This window comes from Artemia sp. Qi Xiang Cuo, chromosome 2 (genome assembly GCF_049724085.1).
Source record: "Artemia sp. Qi Xiang Cuo chromosome 2, ASM4972408v1, whole genome shotgun sequence".
NCBI classification, from domain to species: Eukaryota; Metazoa; Arthropoda; class Branchiopoda; order Anostraca; family Artemiidae; genus Artemia; species Artemia sp. Qi Xiang Cuo.
The window spans coordinates 66,229,030-66,251,632 of record NC_142795.1 but is presented as its reverse complement, the minus strand read 5'-3'; the positions used below and the strand labels follow the sequence as shown (position 1 = coordinate 66,251,632).

Genomic DNA, 22,603 nt, shown 5'->3' with positions numbered 1-22,603 from the left:
GATGTGTTTGGGGGAATGATGGGTGGGGGGGCTAGCTGCCCTCCAATCATTTTCGACTATTAAAAAGGGCACTAGAACTCTCGATTTCCGATCGAATGGGCCCCCTTTGAAGTTTCTATGACGACCCCTTTGATGTTAAGTGCCTCTGGAAAAAAAAATAATAATAATAATAAAACATTGGAGCCTTATGGCTTTTACTATAGACAACGCTACAGCGTTGCCTCTGATAATAGACAGTATGATCTTTCCCTATCTCAACCATTATAAAAACCCGGACCGAGATGCAAGTGCTCCGGAGAACATTTAAACAACTATAAGCATAAGCGACATTTGATTTTTTCACGGGTAGGCAAATCAGATTTCTCTTGAACGAAAAACTTGGCTTCAACGTTGTAACACTAAATTTTAAAGAATCTAATTCTAAAATAATTTATTTCAATACATATATGAAAATCAGTAATTAGTAGTGCAATGTTTTATATATATACATATATATATATATATATATATATATATATATATATATATATATATATATATATATATATATATATATATATATATATATATATATATATATATATATATATATATATATATATATAGTGAAGGCCATATTAAACTTAAGATCAGTAGACATAGAAGCCTACAATAACTCAAACTCAAAACGACCAGAAATTATTATATAAGAATGAAAAAGTAAAGGAGAAACTGATATGGCTGTAACACTACATATGAGTTTATATAAATATATATACAGTGTTCTGTAATAATGCAAAAGGTAAACATAACATTGGTTTAAGAATGCAAAGAAAAACAAAGAATGAATTTACAACGATAATCAAGTTAAAAATAAGTTTTGTTTGAACAATGCCATAACGTGATGACACTTGATTATGGAATTTGGCACTTTGCTTTGATTTTTGAGTTCTAAAGTTTTATCAATTTTTTCTCAAAGAAAAATTACGTTGTGGGCATGAATGCAGACTTGCAGCTAAATTAAATACAGTTCCTTTTTGCACATATGTTTATTGATATTGGTTGGATTTTTATTATCTGTAGTACTGAGGAGCTCATTAAGGAGATAATCAAACACAGGTTTTAGAAATTTTGCCCCTTTGTTCAGAAAAAGAGGTAACTAAATATTTAAACTACTAAAACTAAAATAATTACTTGCTAGTTTATTTTACTTGATAGGTATGTCTCTCGATTTCCTGATTCTTAAATTTTACTTCGTAATATGCACGTGTTCGCAAGAAAAAATCCGGCTCACCAAATGTCTTTCTGCTTTCGCAATTACGAATTATACAAATTCGCACGATTTTTCAGTGACTGACAAATACATACTGACCCGCTAATGTCAGAGTAACTCGGAGGAGCTGTTTGTACGCGCCGAGAATGAAGCGCCAAAAATCATCAGCTGTGATCATACTGTTATACTATCTACATACAGTGGGGATGGAGGAGGAGCATGCACAAATGTGTTGGACTCAGGCGGCTTGATGCTGCAGTGAGTTATAACTTACTCCCCTCACCATAGCTACCCTGGTGCCCTCCCCCTGCAATATTTTTGGCGGGCGTCCAGGCTTGATTGGGTGGCTCAATTGCAGTATAGAATCTTTTACGGTCTAGGGTAGTTGTTAAGTAAGCGAAATTTTACGGAATAGATATTCTGCTCAAATTAGGACACGGGAATTTTTTTAAATACCTAGGGCTTACCTCCACAACTTCTAATGCTTGAGCAATTCTTAACCCTTTATGAAGGTTAATCCTGAGATAAAAACAGTAGAACAAAAAAAAATTGGGGTAGAATTGGATTTGCCATTCAGAACTCTTCCTAAATATAATCTTCTTACCGTAAAAATTGCAACCCCTCTCCTCTGACCCTCTTAATGAGACAAAATCAGGCTATAGATTATATTCAAAATCGGGGAATTAAAAGTAAAAATTCAGTTATTATTTCTAAAATTTTTTTTTTTTTTTTTTTTTTTTACAAACGGTTGGTCTTTATTTCTTACTCTGCTACCTGATCTGTGTTTGATGATTGATCAAAAAGCTCAATGTAATGAACTTAAGTAACTCGACCCAACAGGAACCAAAACTCTAAAAAGAGCAACTACAAAACAAAAAAAGCTGTTTCGTTTTTGATATTCTTTTTTTTTACCAGAAGATGTATCTCTTCTCACGAGGTATCTCTTCTCTTCTGCAAGAAGAGATGTATCTCGTCTCATGCTGCTGCTTTTTAAAACCTGTTCAAACTAAAAGCTCGTTGAGCTTCAATGTCGCTATGTGAAAATTTACTTTTAAGTTGGTGTTATCCTTCGTCCCAGTGGACAAGTTTTTACTTACTCCACTTCTCTTCAACTGAAAGCAAATATTTGTCCAAATCTGGAACAAATAGCCGAATTCTCTCAAAACTGTTTATTCGTCAGTTGAAAGAATCTAAAAAGGGTTGGTAGCTATTAAGGTGTACATACAGTTAAAACAGGTTATAGGAAAGCTGGAATGTGGAAGATTAGCAGCCTAATATAGCCACACTATAATGGGCAAAACCTAATATCAAAGCTTCATAATGCATGTGACTGCCAGGCTGCCAATCAATATTGTTACCCCAGAAAATCAAACGGTGCTTTTTATAGTTGTAGTATAGTGATCAATGAGTATCAAGCATGCAGTTGGGTATGCACTATTTTTATAATACCAATAGCATTGGAATGTACAACTCCATCCATAAAGTAACACCAGTAAACTATACACAGTATACTTCAGACTTTGAATACTATACTCCACAAGCATTATTAGAGTATAATATTATACAGTACTTTTGATATAATGGTACATATAAAATTATGGAGTATGCTATTTATGGCTAACATATTGTTAAGATATTTCTAACTGTAAGCTAAACTAAATAACATTTGTTACTTTTCTGTAAATTTTACGTATGAAAATACTTTTTGCACAAAGCAAAGCTGTCAAAACATAAGTTGTGCTACTGTCGGTACTGTCGGTAGCTTTTGGAATTCTGCTACTGGCAGCTTTGGAACTTTTTGCACACCCGGTTGAAAGTAGTAGTCGCTTAAGTAGAAAACAGGGTTACAGCGTAGATTCTGAACCTTAGGCTCCAATAAATATAATTTCACACTTTATAATTATTCTGTAAGTTCCGATTTAGCCCCGAGATTCAAAACTTCACGAAAAATACATTTTTTTTTTTTTTTTTATATACAAAACAAGGTTATTTAATTTAAAAGCATAGTCAGTTGTGTTAAATCTAAATCAAGGCTGTTCTCAATCAACTAAAACAAGGTAAAGATAAATTTTAAACTAAAACTTTGAACTAAAAACAGATAAAGTTAACAAAATTAGTTGCCTAAAGTTGTGAGTTCTTGTAAAATCATATCACTGTTTAGACCTAAAACTGGATAGTAGGTACTTGCCACTTTTTGTTTAAAATTTTTTGTTTTTCCCAATTAATCTCATGGAATTTAAATACCCAAGCTTGAATTTCAGTAAAAAACAAATTTGAAACATTTTAATAATACACTTTAAGTCAACACTTTCAAATATCGCTAGCTGTCATTACCGGTATTGCTAATTTTCAGAAAAATCTATAAAAACTACAGGGTGTACATGAATAAGTGGATTTCATATCGGATCCAAAATGAAGATCTACCAGAGGAGCCTTTCTTATTTGCTAACTGACTTTTGGGAGAATGTACAGCATAGCTTGAAATTCAATCCAAAGTAAGATTACCTGGTGATTAGAGTGTATAATTTTAAACAGCTATTGGAAATTACTAGGAAAATTGTCCAAAACCGCTTTCAATAGAATAAAATATGGTAAATCAATACAAAATTCTAATTTGGCTTTATTTCGTAAAAAAAATTGTACCACTCTGAAGCTCGTTGAAAATTAAGTGTTTTACTTTTGGAGAGATTTCAAAGTGTTTCTAACTTTTGAACGTGAAAAGTTTTTTTTTATGGTCAAGAATTATACAAAAATCCTAACTATAGCGTTATGATTTTTTTTAAACATAGGAAAACCAAAAAAAAAAAAAAACAATAGAGGAAAAAAATCCCGCAAATTAATGGTAAATTTTTAGGAAAAGTGACTGATTATTACCAATTTATTTTACAGGAATTCTTTCTAAACTATTTGGTAAGCAGACGAGGAATTATTCATACTCTAAGAGTTAGAATCCCCCCCCCAAACAAAAATTATCCGGCTAGTAAAAACGTAACAAAATTGCATATAAATAAATGTTTAAGGCCACAAATCAACGAATATTTTTGCCCCATTTTCCTCTTATGTACACAAGGAGGAACTACTGTGTTATATAAATTACTCTGTCGATTTTCATGAAAATCAAAATTAGCAAGTTAAAATCTCGCCGGTATCTGCGTTCTTTGCCGGACAACTTCTACTATACATAACAACTTTTAGCAATTCTAGCATTATAAAAATTTATTTCTAACTTCTGAGTACCAAAAATCAAAACAATGAGTCCTACAGAACTTGCACTTCCTTGGTTGGATGATATTTAAAACAAAGATGGATTTATAGCTGAAATCATTACCACCCTATTTCAAAACTTTATTCTAAACGCAATGGCCGCAAGTCACATCATACTCACGGTAGCAGTGATGATTCAAGTATCGTAAATAAAATTACTGCTACTACTAACAACTGACCGCAGCACCAAGCCGACTGAGGACAACACAAATACGCACGCTCCTCTTCCATCCCAATCTGTTCAAAGCCTCCTTTTTTAGAATATTAGGTAGGGGGTATATCATACAAGTACCACAAAACTTACAAAATGATGACTACTTACCTTCATGAGTGATTTCATGGACGTTCCTATCGTTTGAAGTTTTGAAGGACTTATCACATTTTGTGCATTTATAAGGTCGCTCGCCTGTGTGAATACGCTGATGGACTTGCAAAGCATACTTTGTAGTAAAAGACTTATCACAATCAGTGAATTGACAAACAAAAGCCTTTTCATGGTTATGAATCTTTGAGTGGACCTATAAAGTAATGCTTTATTTTTCCTGCTTAAATCAAAGAGAAAAAGAGAAATCGCTGTCCTATAATTCTCTCTTAAAATAGTGGTTTAATGGCACTAGTTTATTTTTCAAGACGCCATCACATTTTCTTGTTTTTATGAGCCAATCATATTATTCTTTAACAAAGGGAAGCCAAGGAACTCCGCCTTGTAACGTCAATCGTTGTAATTTTTTTTTTTTAGCGAACCAGCATTACTCCTTAAGCGTTTTTCAGAAGGCAAGCGAGATAACGCCGCCCTTTTGTCTGTTATTGTATTTATCATTATTGCTACATGAAATTTCGAGCCAGCAAAAAGAACTCCAAGTTTGGTTGGCTTTTTGTATCAAAAGTTAAAGCAAGTAAAAAGAACAAATCCCTTTTGACGCAAAACATTTTTAAAAAGTAAATTATTTGTTTACTTTTTAAAAATACATTAAGAAGCCTGAGTAAAACATGAATACTCTGTTTACGCTGGCTTTACTTATGCTGGCATACTTTTTAAAAATTATTTTCACTAGAAAGTTACAAAAGATTTTGCAAACTTTAGAGCAACCGTTCTTTTCTGTTTCACGATCTCTATATCAGAAAAAAAAGTTTCAAATTTGTTATCTTTGATGGTCTCCGAGGTAGAGATTACTGATTACGCGAAAGAACTTGTTCAAAAGCAGTAGAATTACTTGGCAACAAAATAATGTATTGCTATAAAAAACTTCAATTACTTATTATACACAAACATATACAAATAAGTGAGAAGTCAAAAGATATCTGAGCCCGGAAATTGATTCCGGTGATGAGACTAAGCGATAACGTCTCCATATTAATCCAAACAAGAAAAAGAAGACATTTCAAGATTTGAAATTGATCTTGTTCAACATCTCAATTATTTTGGTAGGGCAATTTTGTTTAACTTGCTACTATAGTGAAAAAACTACTGTGAAAAAAAAAAAAAAATCTTCCGGCGAGTTCAGAGTAAAGTGTTAGCAAACTGCTAGCAAAACTGTTCAATCAACTAGGTCAAAGTAATGAAAAGTTTCAGAGCCTAATTAGACTAAAGCCAAGACAGACAGATAATCTCCGTGAGAGGGAAAGCTGGCATAACTTTTTCAAAGTTGTATAACAATGATTATGTTCACTTGTTGATGATAGTCTATCATCCTAGGGCCGAACCACAGTTTATAGAATTATCCAGTAAGTTTATCGCAGATCATTTCTGGTCTTCATTCTCGGTACGAACAAAAAGCTCCTCCCACTTCTTTCTGCATTAGCGGGTTATTCTGTTTCCGTCAATCAATGAGAAATGGTTACAAAGTGCATTATTCGTAATAGTGGGTGTCCACTTGTTCCGTGTCCAAGAGAAATCTGACTTGTCTACCCGTGAAAAGACCTAATGCCGCTTATGTTTCTATCTGCAAAAACGTTCTCTGAAGCACTCGCACCTTGGTCCGGGTTTTTATAATGGATGAGATAGGGTATGATCATAATGCTAATTCTATAAACTGTGGGCAGAACTAAGGCAGATAGTCATACAGTAAGGGTAATTGAGATAGGGTAATTCACTCTGAAGAATGAAAGGATACCTATTACTCGGCTTCAAATATGTTAACGATATTTTTTTTTTCATTTCAAAACTAGAAAGCATAACCACTATTCTAAAACAAGCTATTGTGTTTCTAAGAAACAAAATAATGTATCGTTCCCCATTGGGCATTTATACTGATTCGTATTTACTTAACACAAGGTAGGCAAACCCGTAAATGATTGGGATAAAAATGTTTTTACATTTAGCTTAAATACTAATAGACACAGCTTCATTTTCTGCATATTCAAATAAGCCCAGACAGTTCAACTACATTCAGTAATTGACGTAGTTGTTGTTCTATTCGGAAAGTTTAAAAACATTATTTTCAATCTCTTGTATAAGAGATTATACAACACATTATTAATTATAACACATTATAACACAATTATAACACGTTATAGATGTTTGCGTTCTTTGCTTTAGACGTTTAGGCTATTACGTCCAATAGCCACCATTAATGTTGCCAAAACAAGAAGAAAGAAAACTAAACAAAGAAAACAGTAAATCCTTAAAGAGAAGTTAGAATATAAAATGAGGTGGGTGGGATACTTAAAGAAAATAATATTAAACAAAACAAATACATTAGACAAAAATTAAATAATTCAATTTTAACTTTTAAATAAAAATTAAACACGTAATCAGATTCCTATGCCCTTATAATCTTGTCGATATTCCTGTTACCAGGATAATATCAAACTAACCGTGGTGATTTGCGAATAATAAAAGATTTTTCTAATTTTCTCAAAAACGATAAAGATTTTTGAAGTGATTCTAGTTATTTTCGGAAAGCAAAATATTTTACTGATTAATCAAAAATGACAAAGATTTTCGAAGTGATTCTTTGGCGATTTTAGAAGTGATCCTACGGTGATTTTCGAAATGATTCATTGGTGACTTTGGAAATGGATTCTTTGGTGATTTTCGAAGTTAAGCTTGGGTGATTTTCGAAGGAATTTTTTGGTGACTTTCGACGAGCAAAAGATTTCGCTAATCAATCGAAAACGGCATATATTAAGGAATAAAATTTTAAAAAAGGAAGAAGCAAACAGGCACTACCAAACTCAAGGTAAAGAAAAAAAACTTACCAGTGGGTTTAACCCCCCCCCCCAAAAAAAAAAATTTTTTTTTTGTCTGAATTTTAAAAGCGTGACACAAATGCATGTAAACAAATTTTCGATGCGTTTTTAAAGTTTTTTTTTGTACCCCCCCCCCCCAAAAAAAAAACCTCTCCACCCGAACTAGGCCTAATCCTGGATACGGCCCTGAATCTGAGCAAGGCCATATCCGGGGGATTTAAACCTCCTCCCCCCCAAAAGAAAAAAGAATTGTCCGACTCGTAAAAACGTAACAAAAATACATAAAAACAAATTTTTTATGTGTGTTTTAAAGTTTTTTTTGTAGACCCCCTCCCATCCTGAACAAAAATCCTGGATACTGGCCTGAATCTAAGACCCCCGGACTCATGAGACTTCTTAAATTTGTCCTACAATATCGTACATTTTCCGTATAATTCACCTATTTTTTGAAGTTATGTTCTTTTCTAAATATTTACCCCTTTGAGATAAAATCCTGGGTACTTTCCAGGTCGTATTCAGGGAAAACTTACGTATATCATCATAAGTGCAATAATATAGATCAGAAAAAACGATTCTTCAAAATATGTTACCACAAAACTGAACAAAGATATTACCCTAACTTCATTGATGGATTGAGGAAAGGTAACTTTCTTAACTGAAGGTAAAGATTTCACCTTACAATCAATTGTTCCGGGACATAGTATAGAAAATATAAAACGGGTCATCCAGATCCCATTAAAAATATTTTGAACACTAAATGCTGAAGTTGCAACTTAACTTTGTGAAATAAATCTTAATCATAATAATAAAAAAAACGGACAAAAAAGAAGTATTGTCAAACAATAGCCATCATTTCCTTATTATTAAGTTAATCTGTTTCATAATAAGACGGCTGATTCAGTAGTACCGTTGTTTATAAATATAATTATCGAGTCTTAGAGTTCAAGTCCTAGCTTTGATTGAATAAAATAAGACGTCGTTTAAAAAAAAAGCTAAAGTACACAGTGGAACCATTTCAGGAATCAGAAACATTTACCCAATATTACTACTACTCTTACATTCCTATCTATTCAAAGTTTCCCTTTTGACACCCTCTCAAGTAGTTCCAATTTCCTTTAAATCCTTTCTTATGACCTTTTTCCACCCCATTTGGGTAACGATTAGATCAATCAATTGGATAGATTTACTTTCCTGGGTAGTATTATTAGTAAAGATGGTGGATGCTGTGAAGATGTTAAAACTAGAATAGGCAGGGCCCAAAGTGTTTTTTCAGATTCGGAAAAAGTTTGCAAGAATAGGAATTTAAGTCTGCGAACTAAGTTTAAAATATTGGAAACTATTGTAATGACATTGGTCAAGTATGGTTCTGAAACGTGTATGCTGGGGAAGACAGAGGAGAATTTGCTAGATGTTTTCCAGAGGAATTTTCTACGGATTATTTTGAGTACCCGTCTGGTACTGACCGTATTTCAAACTGTAAGCTGTACAAAAATGAGGTTCCATCCCATTTTCTAAGGCTATTATGAAAGAAAGGTTGAGATGGATAAGACACGTCTTGCGGATGAAGGATGACAGATTATTCAATGCTGATCCTTTGGAAATTCCCGATTCTCCTGACACTGATTCCTGATTCCAATTCATCATCCCATCACCGGCAAGGGGTTTCTACTGATTATATTATTATAGATTAAATGCATAACTATTATACCAGGTGAATAATTAATAATTTAGTTAGCTAATTGGTACGGATGGTTTATTAATTAGGTTATAAATAATGTTCTAAGGCTCTAAAATGTAGTAATTAGCTAGTTGATTTTTCCAGGTCATTATATATTGGGTAGGCTACTATGTATCAACTAGATTGGACTGTCGATTAGTTTCAAAGGCACGCGATAACTTTTGGAAAGTTCTAAAGAAGAGAGTGCGCCATTATTGAGGGAATTCTATCTTCTGCTAATATTGTGGTATTATGAACCTACAGAATTTTCTATTTTGTCATTTTTATCGACTTAGAAGTGTTCATCTTGAGTTCGAATTTATGAAAATAAATATTTGAAACCAATAAATAATAAAAATACAAACTTAAACGGGGTCACAATCCTTTGTTGCGCTTTTCCTAGCTATAGTTCTACCACTGTTGAAACCAAACTTTAACATCCTGACATTATGAACTTTTGAGCATGTTTTTCATTATCGGTTTTTAAGCCTAAAACTTGGAAGGAGCAATTGATTAATTGTCTACAGCCGTATCGGAAACATGTCTAATCTCGAACTAAACTTGTGTTTAGTTCAAATAACGAATTAGTAATCTGAACACTTAAATAGTAAATTCTTAAACTCTTGATTCCTCGTTAAATAAGCAAATGTGAATAGACAAGCGCTACCTATTCTAAATTTTACGCCATTTGCATAGAGAGCACTTTAGCAATCTAATTGATTTTTGTTGTTGTTCACTAGATGGTACAAAAGTGGTGTTGCAACTCCACTCCTAGGTGAAACTAAATGTCCAGAGAATAGACTGAAACCAACAACATCGACCATTACTATTACGCCAACTAAGGAAGATGACGGTGCCAGATACAGATGTATCGTGTTCAATAAAGCAATGATTGTGCTTCCAGAAAAGAGTTCTTTTACCAAGATCAACTTACTCAGTATTTATGTTTTTTGATTTTAGTTCTAAGAACGAAACCTGTGTTGTAGTAAAAAAAAAAAAAAAAAAAAAAAAAAAAAAAAAAAAAAAATGTATCGGAACAAAAATAAAAAAAACGATTTAGAATTAGAATATTAGATTATGGTAAACTTATGGGAAACTGGCACTAGTGTCGAAAAAAATTATCAGCACCATGTCCGTTTGGCAACTTTTTTTATTTTGAAATGCTGCACATTCATCTTTTTAGGTACATTAAACGCAAGGGAGGACAAAGAAGCAGAATTATGTCTCCAGTAGGCTTACCACCTTCATGTCAACTGGGCCTACTTTGTGCCAACTGTATTTCGACCAATAATTTTTAAAAGCAAAAAATGCTGGATAATTATCACTTAAAGAGGAATTTCAGCTTTAATCCTATTGCATTACAGATTAATATTATAAAACATCCATTTTTATTTTATTTTATGCTTTTTAGATGGAGTCCCCAGATGCTACACACACCCCACCCCAGCCTCAAGGGCTGTAAGTTATGCAAGTTGCTCATTGTTAACATATAAAGTTTTGTACAAATGCAGGGGTAGTTGTACAAACTTCGAATTGGGTATCATCCGACTGGAAATCAGAAGCTCTAGTGTCTATTTTAAGAGTTAAAAATGATCTGAGGCAACCAGAAACTTTTAAGGGGTTAGAAACTTATAATTTCTATCTTCCACATCAAGTTGCTGAAGATCTATCTCTCATGAAGATCTATCTCAAGTTTCCAATTATTTTTTATTCAGATTAGAAACGAAATTAAGAAAATGTTTGAAACCTAATCCTAACGAAATCAACTAATTAGTTACTAACCCTTTAGACCACTGGGCATGTGTTCTGAAATATTTAGCTACTACTTATATAATAAATCAGAGAACTTACTGATACAGGAGTGAATTTTGTTTTTATTGTTTTTATTGGTCAGCTTTAAACTCTGTTGGTTAGCTTTTGTTCTATTGGTTAGCTATTAATGAAATACATGGCCATGAAAATAAAATACAAAAATCCGCAACCGACTGTTTGATTCATCACGTTCAACCAGTACTATATAACTTCTTAGTTTAACCATTAAGGGAATTTATTCGGCATCATAGCCTTCGCTGTATGAGCTGAGCCAATGATAAAAAGTTAAATTTTAAACTTTTTTAATTCATAGCATGGAGCCTGGAAAACTTTTAAGAAATAATTTTTACAGTTGATGCATTCGACTTCTAGTTGCATCAGTGATGACCAAGTCCTCTAATGTAAAAAAAAAAAATTTCATGTAAAAAATATTATAGTGTATGAATGGTTTAAACCCTGATGTTTTACCCAATTAATAGCGACCTGCATAATTATGGAACTAGGAAAAGTGATAATATAGTTGTTGATTTGCGCCGTGGTGCCAGGTCTTCATTTTCAATGAAACACCTGGGTCCATCTGTAAAGAATGAGCAAATATTGAGCATTAGGGCGATAGAACATGTACCTCAGTTTAAAAGAATTTAAATTTTTTTTTTTTTTGGGGGGGGGCGGATAATTGTGGAATTTTATCATGGGTGGCAGGGTGAGTAGGGGAGGAAGGGTGAGCTGGGAAGCTATGGGTGGGCTGGGAAAGTAAGGGTGGGCAGGGGGGTAAGGTGGGGTTGGGAGGGGGGATTTGCTGCAATTATTTTTCTCTTTTATATTTTTATTTATCTATTATTATTTTTAATTCAGTCTTTTTTTAAACCTAGATTATAGTTTATTTATTTTTGGTTTACTTATAATAGAATTAAATCAATAGTTGAGTTTTTTTTTTAATAGTTGAGTTAACAGCGAAGTAGCTACGATGACTTCCGTGCGACCGCAAATCCTATTAAGTTTTTTCCAGCGCGAAAATGTTGTTTAGTTTATTTATTTATTTGTGATTGTGAAAATAAAAGAAACTTAGACTTGTAAAATTTTTTAGAAAATATTTGTAAAAATGTTTTTTATTTTTATGAATAAAACGCCTGATACAACCTACTTTAGCTAAAGAATTCAAGTACTGACCTTGAGATAACTATGTCTTGTAAACTCTTTATGACAATCTGGGTATTTACAAACATAGGATGTGCCCGTCTTCAAACTTTCATTTTTTATTTCTATTTGGTTATCATATGATTCTGCAGGTGGTTCGGGAGTTTCAATAAGGACTGGCTCTGAAGAAGAAAAGCAAAGTCAATCACTAAAGTCAATCAAGCTACATTATCAGTAAAGATAAATCAATAAACTGAAATAATATTTGAAAGAAAGAACATATTTAATGAGAAAAATATAAATAAAAAAACAACAACAATAAACAAAATAATAAACAAATACAGAATCCCAACATCTGCACTGTGAGGGGCAATTATCAGGACTTCTATACATTTCAGAATCCCTTTTTAGGCCTTTTTTCAGGTGGGAGCACGAGCTAGGTTCACTTTTCTGCAGGCATGATCGATACGACAATAAAATATATTTTTGTCTCTCTTTGGATGTTAATAGTTACATTCAACTATCTTGCCGCCCCGTCGCAAGTGCTTTTTTGTATCTTTTTTTTGGGCGGTTATTAGTAATTTAGCAGTTACGTTTTTGTGTGTAAATAAAAAATTGAATTGAATAAAATATGCTATTAATGGTAATAGCATATTACCAGTAACTGGTAATTTCATATTACTAGTTAAATTAAATTAACTAGGAGCTCGGAATTGCTTTAATCTCTTTATGCGAAAAAAAGGTAGATACATTCTACAGAACTAAAAACGTGTCTTGAGAGTAAAATTGTGTTTTACTTTAATTTTGTGATATTAATGCATTTTGTAAGGCTGAATCTTTTTTAGCTTGATTTTATTTAAATCAATGATGAGAAGAGCAACACCATAAATCTTTATCCAAACATAATCGCACATTGGTCCAAACCTAGGAAAAGAGGAGGATTCGAAAAATTTTCAAGGGGTTGGAAAAAGGTAAAAGCACAAGCGCGAGAGAGAGAGAGAGAGAGAGAGAGAGAGAGAGAGAGAGAGAGAGAGAGAGAGAGAGAGAGAGAGAGAGAGAGAGAGAGAGAGAGAGAGAGAGAGAGAGAGAAGAGAGAGAGAGAGAGAGAGAGAGAGAGAGAGAGAGACTTACCGAGAACTGATAGAACTAAATATGGATCATCGGATAATGGGTCCAAAACCGTGTCTCTGCTTTCTGGAACAAAAGTTAAACTGTAGAAACAAATAATACACAGAAAAGAAAGTCCATCTTAGCATACCAGAAAAATAAGGAAGATAGCAGAAAATGTAATATTATGACAAGATGTTATTTTATAGTAGTTTATAAGTTTAATATTATGTTTTCCTTTAACCTTTTATGTCCTAAACTTTTAATTTGTTTTCCTCAACTCACTGAGTATATTCATTTATGCATATACAACCTAGATCAGTTCAACACATTATTTCGTAAAGCCCAGTATGATTTACGCCCTTCGTTTTCCCTTATATCTCTAGACTCTCAAGTAAAATTTTCTGCTTTTTAGTTCATTTTGAAAACTATCAAATAACAGTTTAAATATTTATTATATAGCTTTTATCTCTCCTCATAGATTTTATTCACGAGGTCTTTAAAAATTCTGTGAAATAAAAAAATGAATCAACAGATCCACCTAGCCTAACACTACACCTTAGTATAGACTTCCAAGGGGATAGAGTAAATTATGTACCTGTTGTTGGAAGTCAGAATCAGTTGCCATTTTGTACAAGTATTGTCACAGAAGCAACTGTGTGGTCATAGAAGTGCTTCATTCAATTATAATATTTTCTACTTCCATTGTTTGGCCACCGAGGGACAATTGTATATATTAGTCACTGAGGACACTATGTTTGATACATGCGATATAATCTTATGATTGTTCAACTTTTTCTTGCTACCGGCCATTGACCAGTTGTCTTTCAAGATTTTCTTCTTTGTTTTATACAATAATTAAACTTAAAATAATCAAAGGTTACTATGAATGAATATATAAAACTTAAAACGAACAGAGATTAAAATGAATAGATAAAACCCTAAAACGAATAAAAACTAAACACACAGAAATAAAACAGCACATCTGGTATTTTGATGACCAGGATACGCATAGTATGCTTCAATTTACTTTAGTCTCCTCCCACCAGATCAAAATTCACCTGCTCTGCCCTTCTAACACTCTTAAAGTTTCATCACAACCTCCCAACCCGTTCCTGAGATATTACAGATATGCTCTTTTGATCATGAGGGATAAAACTTTTAGGTAGACAGGAGAAAAATTTCTATCCCTCCCCCCACTTTTTGATTTACCATGTCACTGTCCTCCAAATCAAAATGCAAGATTCACTTGCAATCCCCCCTTAAAATCGTTGAAAGTTTTAACTTCATTCCCCAGACTGTTCCGTAGATTTTACATGCGTGCTATTCTGATATCCTAGCAACACCCAAGACACTGCAGATATGATACTTTGATAACCTGGATACACATGGTTTTTTCAATTTACCCCCATCATCCTCCCAAATGAAATTCGAATTCCACACGGAAGCCATTCTTAAGATATTGCATGTAAAGTATTTTGGAAAATCTAGTGCAGATGAGAGCTTTTGATTTAATAGGCATGTTAGCAGTTTCAGGACTACCCCCCCTTTATCCCTGCTCTAAAACCCTCTAAATGGCTTGAGTGTCATTTATGTTTTACTAAAAACCATATGTGTTTTTTTCTTTATGAAACATCAATAAAACAAAGGAATATCACAATCATTCACAAAAAGGCAAATCACAATTTGTTCATTACATAAAAACAAAGAGAAACTGAACGCCTAAATAGACCTTGTAAAAGGAATATTGCCCCATTTAGCAGCAATCTGTTTGGTTTGTTGAAGCAACATTTTGAATTGACAAATCAAAGCATGTCATGTATTAACCAATACATGTTTTTACTTTTATAACTTTAATAAATCAAATAATATTAACATTTTGATTACTAAATATCAGTAGCCTATATGTATATTAAACTGACAATGCACATTCATTTGTATTTTTTTCAGTAAAGTGCAAATTATATTCTGGCCTTGGGATGGTATAGGGGTTTTTCGCCCTACTCATGTTAATTTCTGCTAGTTTTGAGTTTGACTCGGTTATTTATTGTAATTCCTTTTCGTTTTTGGGTTTAATTTATGTATCGAAGCTGATTTGTGGTAGTTTCACGCTTAGATTATTTGATTTTATTTTGCTAGTTTTTGGTTTAATAGGGTTCTTTACTTTTCTTTGAAAAGCTCATTTTGTGGAATTTTTTTTTTTTAATTAATTTCTGTTCGTTTTATATTGGCATAGTCTTTTCAGGGAAAAAGAAAATAATTCTTTAAATCTTTTTGTTTTTTTAAGACTTTATAGTTTGGCCTGCTATTTGTATGCTGGAGAAAATTTTTCGCCAATTTTTAACAACATACACCCTTTTAAAAATTTCTACCCAAATAGTAGTGTTTATTTTAGTTTCATACCTCCTCTAGTTGACCTGATATAGAAATCTTGATACCATTCGCAAAAAAAAATCTGTTTACTTTCTTTGATAGCTTGGATACACTTACGTTATTTTGATTTGGTTAAATTTTAAAAGCAAAAGTGCTCCTATCGGCCTTAACATAAGAACCATAGTAACTCTTGAAATCTTGCTGCAGGTGTCCATTGGGACACGGCGTTAAATCATTACATTCCGATGGGATCTATCGATAACAGCTGGTTTTTAAACGAGATGGGCCATTAGAAGGGGAAGCATGGAAGGGGAGTTGGTTGCCATCCAATTACTTTTGACTATTAGCCCTTTTTTAGCCTATTCTATTTTCAATCGAATGTGCCCTTTTCGAAGTTCCTAAAACAACTCCTTCGATACGAAGTGTCCTATTAAAAAAAAAAAAAAAAAAAAAAAAAAAACTTTTAGCCACATTGGTGTTTACTATAAAAATGTCAAGCCTTCCAATAGCTCGACTATTAAAAAGGGCACTAGGCCTTTCAATTTCCAATCGAATGAACCCTTTTTGAGTTTCTACGACAACCCTTTCTATAAACACCTTATATGCCCCAAGGGCATAAATTACAACCCTTGCCCTGACAGCTGTGAAGGGGTTGTCATCCTCAAAGACCTAATTTCCAGAACTTTTAACTACGTTGAACAAAATGGCTATCTCAAAATTTTGATTGGATACGTTTGGGGAATGGGTGGGCGTGAGAAGGGCATTAGTTGCTCTCCAATCACTTTCAAAAATTAAAAATGGCAGTAGCCGTTTCAAATTCCATTAAAATAATTCCTCTCTCAAATTTATACGGCAAGGCTTTCTATAAAAAAAATTATTTTAATAATCACAGTGCACTAAATGAAGCCATTGCCTCGAGGGCTGTGGGGGGAGTGTCACCCTCAAAAACGTAATTTTCTGACTTATCAACTATATTAAACAAAAGGGGTATTACAAAATTTCGATTGGTTGTGTTTTGGGCAATGGTGGGTGCAAGAGTGGTGTTAATTATCCTCCAATCACTATTGACTATTAAAAACGGCACACGCCCTTCTAATTTCCAATCGAGTGATCTCTTTTTAGACTTTTTACAACATCACTATCTATAAAATCTTATATGCCCCCAGGGCATAACTTACAACCCTTGCCCCGAGGGTTCTGAGGGGGGTTATCATCCTCAAAGACCTAATTTCTAAGACTTTTAAATACGTTCAACAAAATGGCTATCTAAAAATTTTGATTGGATGTGTTTGGGGAAAAGGTGGGCGTGAGAGGGGGGTTAGTTGCCCTTAAATCACTTTCGACTATTAAAAAGGGCACGAGCCCTTTGAATTTCCAATCGAATGAGCCCTTTTTCAAGTTTCTATGACAAAGCTTTCATTAAAAACCTTATATGCCCCCAGGGCATAACTTACAACCCTGAGGGCTGTGGGGGGGGGGGAGTGTAATCCTCAAAGATATAATTTTGGACCTTTCAACTACTTTGAATAAAATGGCTATCTCAAAATTTTGATTGGATGTGTATGGATAAATGGTGGGCGTGGAAGGGGTGTTTGTTGCCTTCCAATCCATTTCGACCGTTAAAAAGGGCACTAACCATTTCCATTTTCAACCGAATGAGCCCTTTTTGAAATTTCTATGACAACACTTTCTATAAAAACCGTTTATGCCCCCAGGGCATAAATTAGAATCATTGCCCTGAGGGCTGTGTGGGAGGGGGTTGTCACCCTCAAAGACCTAGACACCTCTCCGACCTCTCAACTACGTTGAACAAGATGGCTATCTCAAAATTTAGATTGGATGTGTTTGGATAAATGGTGGGCGTGGAAGGGGTGTTTGTTGCCTTCCAACCCATTTCGACTATTAAAAAGGGCATTAGCCATTTCAATTTCCAATCAAATGAACCCTTTTTCAAGTTTCTACAACAAATCTTTCAATAAAAACCTTATATGCTCCTCTGGCATAACTTACAACCCTTACCCTGAGGGCTCTGGGGGCAGTGTCATTCTCAAAAATAGAATTTCCGGACATTCTAGCTACATTAAACAAAATGGCTATCTCAAAAATTTTATTGGTTGTGTCTTGATAAATGGTGGGCGTGGAAGGGGTATTAGTTGCCCTCCAATCCCTTTTAACTATTTAAAAGGGGCACTAGCCCTTTCAATTTCCTATCAAATGAGCCCTTTTTGAAGTTTCTACGACTACGCTTTCTATAAAATCTTTTATCCCCCAAAGCATAACTTACATTCCTTTCCCTGAGGGCTGTGGGGAGGGGGGGGGGAGGGTGGTCATCCTCAAAGACCTAGACCTCTCAACTACGTTGAACAAGATTTCTATCTCAAAATTTAGATTGGATGTGTTTGGGAAAAAGGTGGGTGTGAGAGAGGGGTTAGTTGCCCTCCAAACACTTTCGACTATTAAAAAGGGCACTAGCCTTTTGAATTTCCAATCGAACGAGTCTTTTTAGAAGTTTCTACGACTACGCTTTCTATAAAAACCTTACCCTGAGAGATGTGGGGGAGTTTTCTCATCAAAAACATAATTTCAATGTGAAAATCAACTACGCTAAACAATATGGCTATCTAAAAATTTTGATTGGATGTGTTTGGGGAAATGGAGGCTGTGGAAGAGGTGTTAGTTGCCTTCCATCTATTAAAACTTTCGACTATTAAAAAGCGCACAAGCCACTCCAATTTCCAATCGAATGAGCCCTTTTCGAAGTTTCTACGACAACTCCTTCAATACGAATTGCCCTGGTATAAGACCAAGAACCAAAAAAAAAGAAAAAAAAGTAATAACACTTTGTGCCAACATCGTTCTTTACTTAGGCAGCGCTATTGCGCTGCCTATGATTGAAGCCATCCTGACTCCCATCCTGTTGACACCCTTGAGTATGCACGGATCTTAAGCCACCGTTTTATGAAACACATCTTTTCTCGTAATATATTGTTGTAACTGTTTGCTTGTTTAAATAAATCCATGCGAAGGTCATTTATATGATAAAAAGGGTTCTGTTTTCTTGTCTTAAAAAGGACATGGCGAATCAAAACAGCCAGATTTGTTTCCTTAGTTCTTTTCTTGACTGAGATTCCCTTAGTATTAAAAATTCAATAAAGCTGTCTATATGGCCTGAAATATCAGAGCAGATAAGCATTAAAAGATTCGGTTTTCCATACAAAGAATTAATGTATCCACGTTTTCCTTCCAAAATTTGTCTTCTCGATAAAGTCCACGTGGTCCAGTCTATTTACTCTGAAGGTTACAAGCTGATCTTTGAAAACTAATGTCTGGCCTATTCTGGGGTTGCACAAACCAGTACAAACCACTTTTTCTACAATCCGTTATTTTCCCCTCAGATTTATTTTGCCCAGCAAGTCGCAAGCCAATCAGAAACAATATAACTTCAGCATATTTTGGGTGCCTTGAATTTATATATATATATATTTTTTTTGGCTTGTGGAGGTCCCCCTGTCTCTGTCTACATGCCATGGAGGCCTAAGTTAATCTGAGAAAAACGAATTGTTGGCCCAGTTTAAGGCGTTGAACAGTTTGTGATAATGAAGTATAAAGAAAAAGCAACTTGGCTCAATAGTAAAAATACCTCCAAAATGGGTAATAGATCAAAAGAATCGACTTTTTATGGTGTTTCCATTAACAAAAGATTAATCAAATTTAACGTTACCCATCAAAAGCTACAAACTGGACAAAAGCTTCCAGATCATAGGCATCGCAATAGGGCTACCTAGGTAAAGAACGATGTTGGCACAATGTATTTTTTTGTTTGTTTGTTTCCTTTAGACCAGGGCACTCCTTATCGCAGGAGTTGTCGCAGAAACTTCGAAAAGGACTCAATATCTAACCCCCCTCTCACGCCCGCCATTTCCCAAAACACATGCAATCAAAATTTCGAGATAGCCATTTTGTTCAACGTAAGCGATAGTTTTGGAAATTAGGTTTTTGAGGATGATAACAACCTCAGAGCCCTCACGGCAAGGGATGTAAGTAATGCCTTGGGGGCATATAAGGTTTTTATAGAAAGGGTTGTCGGAGAAACTTGAAAAAGGGCTCATTCAATTGTAAATTCAAAGTGCTACCGCGGTTTTGGACAGTCAAAAGTTATTGGAGGACAACAAGCCACACTCCAATGCCCACCGTTGCCCCAAAGACAGCCAATAAAAAGTTTACGGCTTCCAGTTTGTTAAACGCAGTTTAAGCTTCTGGAAATTAGGTCTTTGAGGATGACAAACCCCCCAAACCCCTCAGATCAAGGGTTGTAAGTTATGCCCTCTGGGCATATAAGGTTTTGTATAGAAAGCGTTGTCGTAAAAACTTCAAAGAAGGCTCATTCAATTGGAAATTGAAAGGGCTAGTGCCTTTTTTAATAGTCAAAAGTGGTTGGAGGCAACTAACCCCCCTCTCATGTCCACCATTTACCCAAACACATCCAATCACATTTTTGAGATAGCCATTTTGATCAATGTAGTTGGAAATTCTGGAAATCACGTCTTTGAGGATGACACCCCCAAAGCCCTCAGGGTAAGGGTTGTAAGTTATGCCCTGGGGGCATATAAGGTTTTTATAGAAAGGGTTGTCGTAGAAGGTTCAAAAAGGGCTCATTCGATTGGAAATTGAGAGGGCTGATGATCTTTTTAATAGTCGAAATTGATTGAAGGGCAACTACCCCCCTCTCACGCCCACGATTTCCCCAAACACACTCAATCAAAATTCTGAGATAGCCATTTTGTTCGACGTAGTTGAAAGTACTAGAAATTCTGTCTTTGAATGCATAAGGTCAAGTTGTATCTCCTACCCTTAGCAATGTTGGATGATGTAGAGGTACTTAGCGTTCAGTTTTGAGAAACAATGATGCATATGGTCAATTTGCATCTGTTGTCCTTAACAATGTTAGATGCTTTAGAGGAACTTAGCTTTAGCTTTTGAGAAGCAAAGCTGTATATGGTCAAATTGCATCTGTTATCCTTAGCAATGCTAGATGATTTTGAGGCTTTTACTTTTTAGAAGCAAGAATGCATATGGTCAAATTGCATCTGTTATCTTTAGCAATGTTAGATGATGTAGAGGTACTTAGCTTTTAGTTTGAGAAGCAAGGCTGCATAGGAAAAAATTTCATCTGTTATGTTTAGTAATATTTGATCATTTAGAGGTACTTAGCTTTTAGTTTTTAGAAGCAAGGATGAATAGGGTCAAATTGCATCTGTTGTCCTTAGCAATGTTAGATGATTTTGAGGTACTTAGCTTTTAGTTTTGAGAAGCAATGCTGAATATGGTCAAATTACATCTGTTATCCTTAGCAATGTTAGATGATTTTGAGGTACTTAGCTTTTAGTTTGTTATAGTGACCATACTTTGTTCTTGATCTGTATTGAAGCCGGTTTTATGTGTCCACTTGGAGATAATCAGCTAAGCCTGAGTGAGATAATTGTATCTATGTCAGTATATTTTAATTAAATATTTAATCTATGGAGATAATTAGGTTGGGTGTTTGGTGTTCTGGGCGGCCTGCTTTCCATAATTCTCTGTTGTAGTTTCCATAGTTTTGTTACTAAGGTATTATATTTTCACCATATTTTGGTATATTTCGCTGTGACTAACTTCACTTCCTTGGTGTGGTTGCTATAACATGTAGCCTAAGTACAATAATTTCTATCGTCGTTATGGAAATCGGCTTTCATTTTATTGTTTTGGCTTTATTGTCCTAACTTATGCTCCTGACCTCCCCCAGGCCACTCAGCGTGTCCCCAAGTGGCGATAGGGGAATGCCCTACAGATATGTAGGGTACCTCCACAGGAGGCACTGACCAAGGGGGGACCTTGTCCCTGAGGGTCCATAATAGAAACTAGGGTACCCTCACCCGGGGTCATAAATACAGGCGGGGGAGAAAGATGGCCCCTTAAATGTACACTCCATAGGGCCCACCGGTGGGTCCACAAGTCCCATGAGTTACAAACCTTCTCCCAGTAATGGGTTAAATCGCACGGTGATGCAGAACACCATCGTGGGAGGATCCTCTATAGGAAGACAACTGCAGCAAGGCGTAAGATTTAGATCTGTGGACAACGGCCTCTGCAAAGGGCTGTCTCGACCCTTTCGGGGTACCTGCAAGATTGGGGACCTTGCATTCAACTCTATTCCCACTTGAAGAGTGGCGCCCCTCGAGGAAATTACAGCCTAGTAAACGACACACCATTTGCATGGGATTCTGATTAATGGAAAATTCTTCCGGGCTTGGTATGCTTTGACGGGCGTCTTCGGGCTGAAAAACCACTTCCTAGCTAATTTATCTACTATGGGCTGCCTCCCCGTAGTAGCATAATTTTTGTAGGCATGAATATACAATTAGTCGGAGAAAATAGACTTGAGATTGTCTGTGTAGGATTTCGACTCTTGTTGATAGAAGAGCATCGCCAAGTGCTGAAAACCATGTTGTGACCAAGATGGGCCTAGGATTGCACAAAGCTTCCATTCATGGAGGTTCCAGGGACTTCTTGCTGTCCGGTTTTAAGCCGGCTTAAGCACTTCGGTGTAAACTTGAGAAGATATGTGATCCCCGTCCTGCACTGGTATCCGGGATCATTGATTTTACTGAGGCCAAAATAATTTAAATGATTTAAAAAACATGAAAGGCAGAAATATGATGTTTTTACTAGGAGATTTTAACGCCCAGGTCGGTAGAAATACGGACAGATGG

At 34.9% G+C, this 22,603-nt stretch overlaps 1 protein-coding gene across 1 annotated transcript in view; it reads right to left on the bottom strand.

Annotated features, from left to right (window-relative positions):
- LOC148955516 (uncharacterized) overlaps nt 1-21,852 on the bottom strand; it is a 32,577-nt gene extending 10,725 nt beyond the window's left edge. Inside the window, exons 1-4 of the mRNA XM_089107539.1 lie at nt 21,767-21,852; nt 13,506-13,585; nt 12,408-12,556; nt 4,839-5,034 (exon numbers count right to left, since the gene is read on the bottom strand). Of these exons, the coding sequence (XP_088963665.1) occupies nt 4,839-5,034; nt 12,408-12,556; nt 13,506-13,585; nt 21,767-21,852 (511 nt within the window). The remainder of the gene's footprint in view (nt 1-4,838; nt 5,035-12,407; nt 12,557-13,505; nt 13,586-21,766) is intronic.
- Between the last annotated feature and the right edge of the window lie 751 nt (nt 21,853-22,603).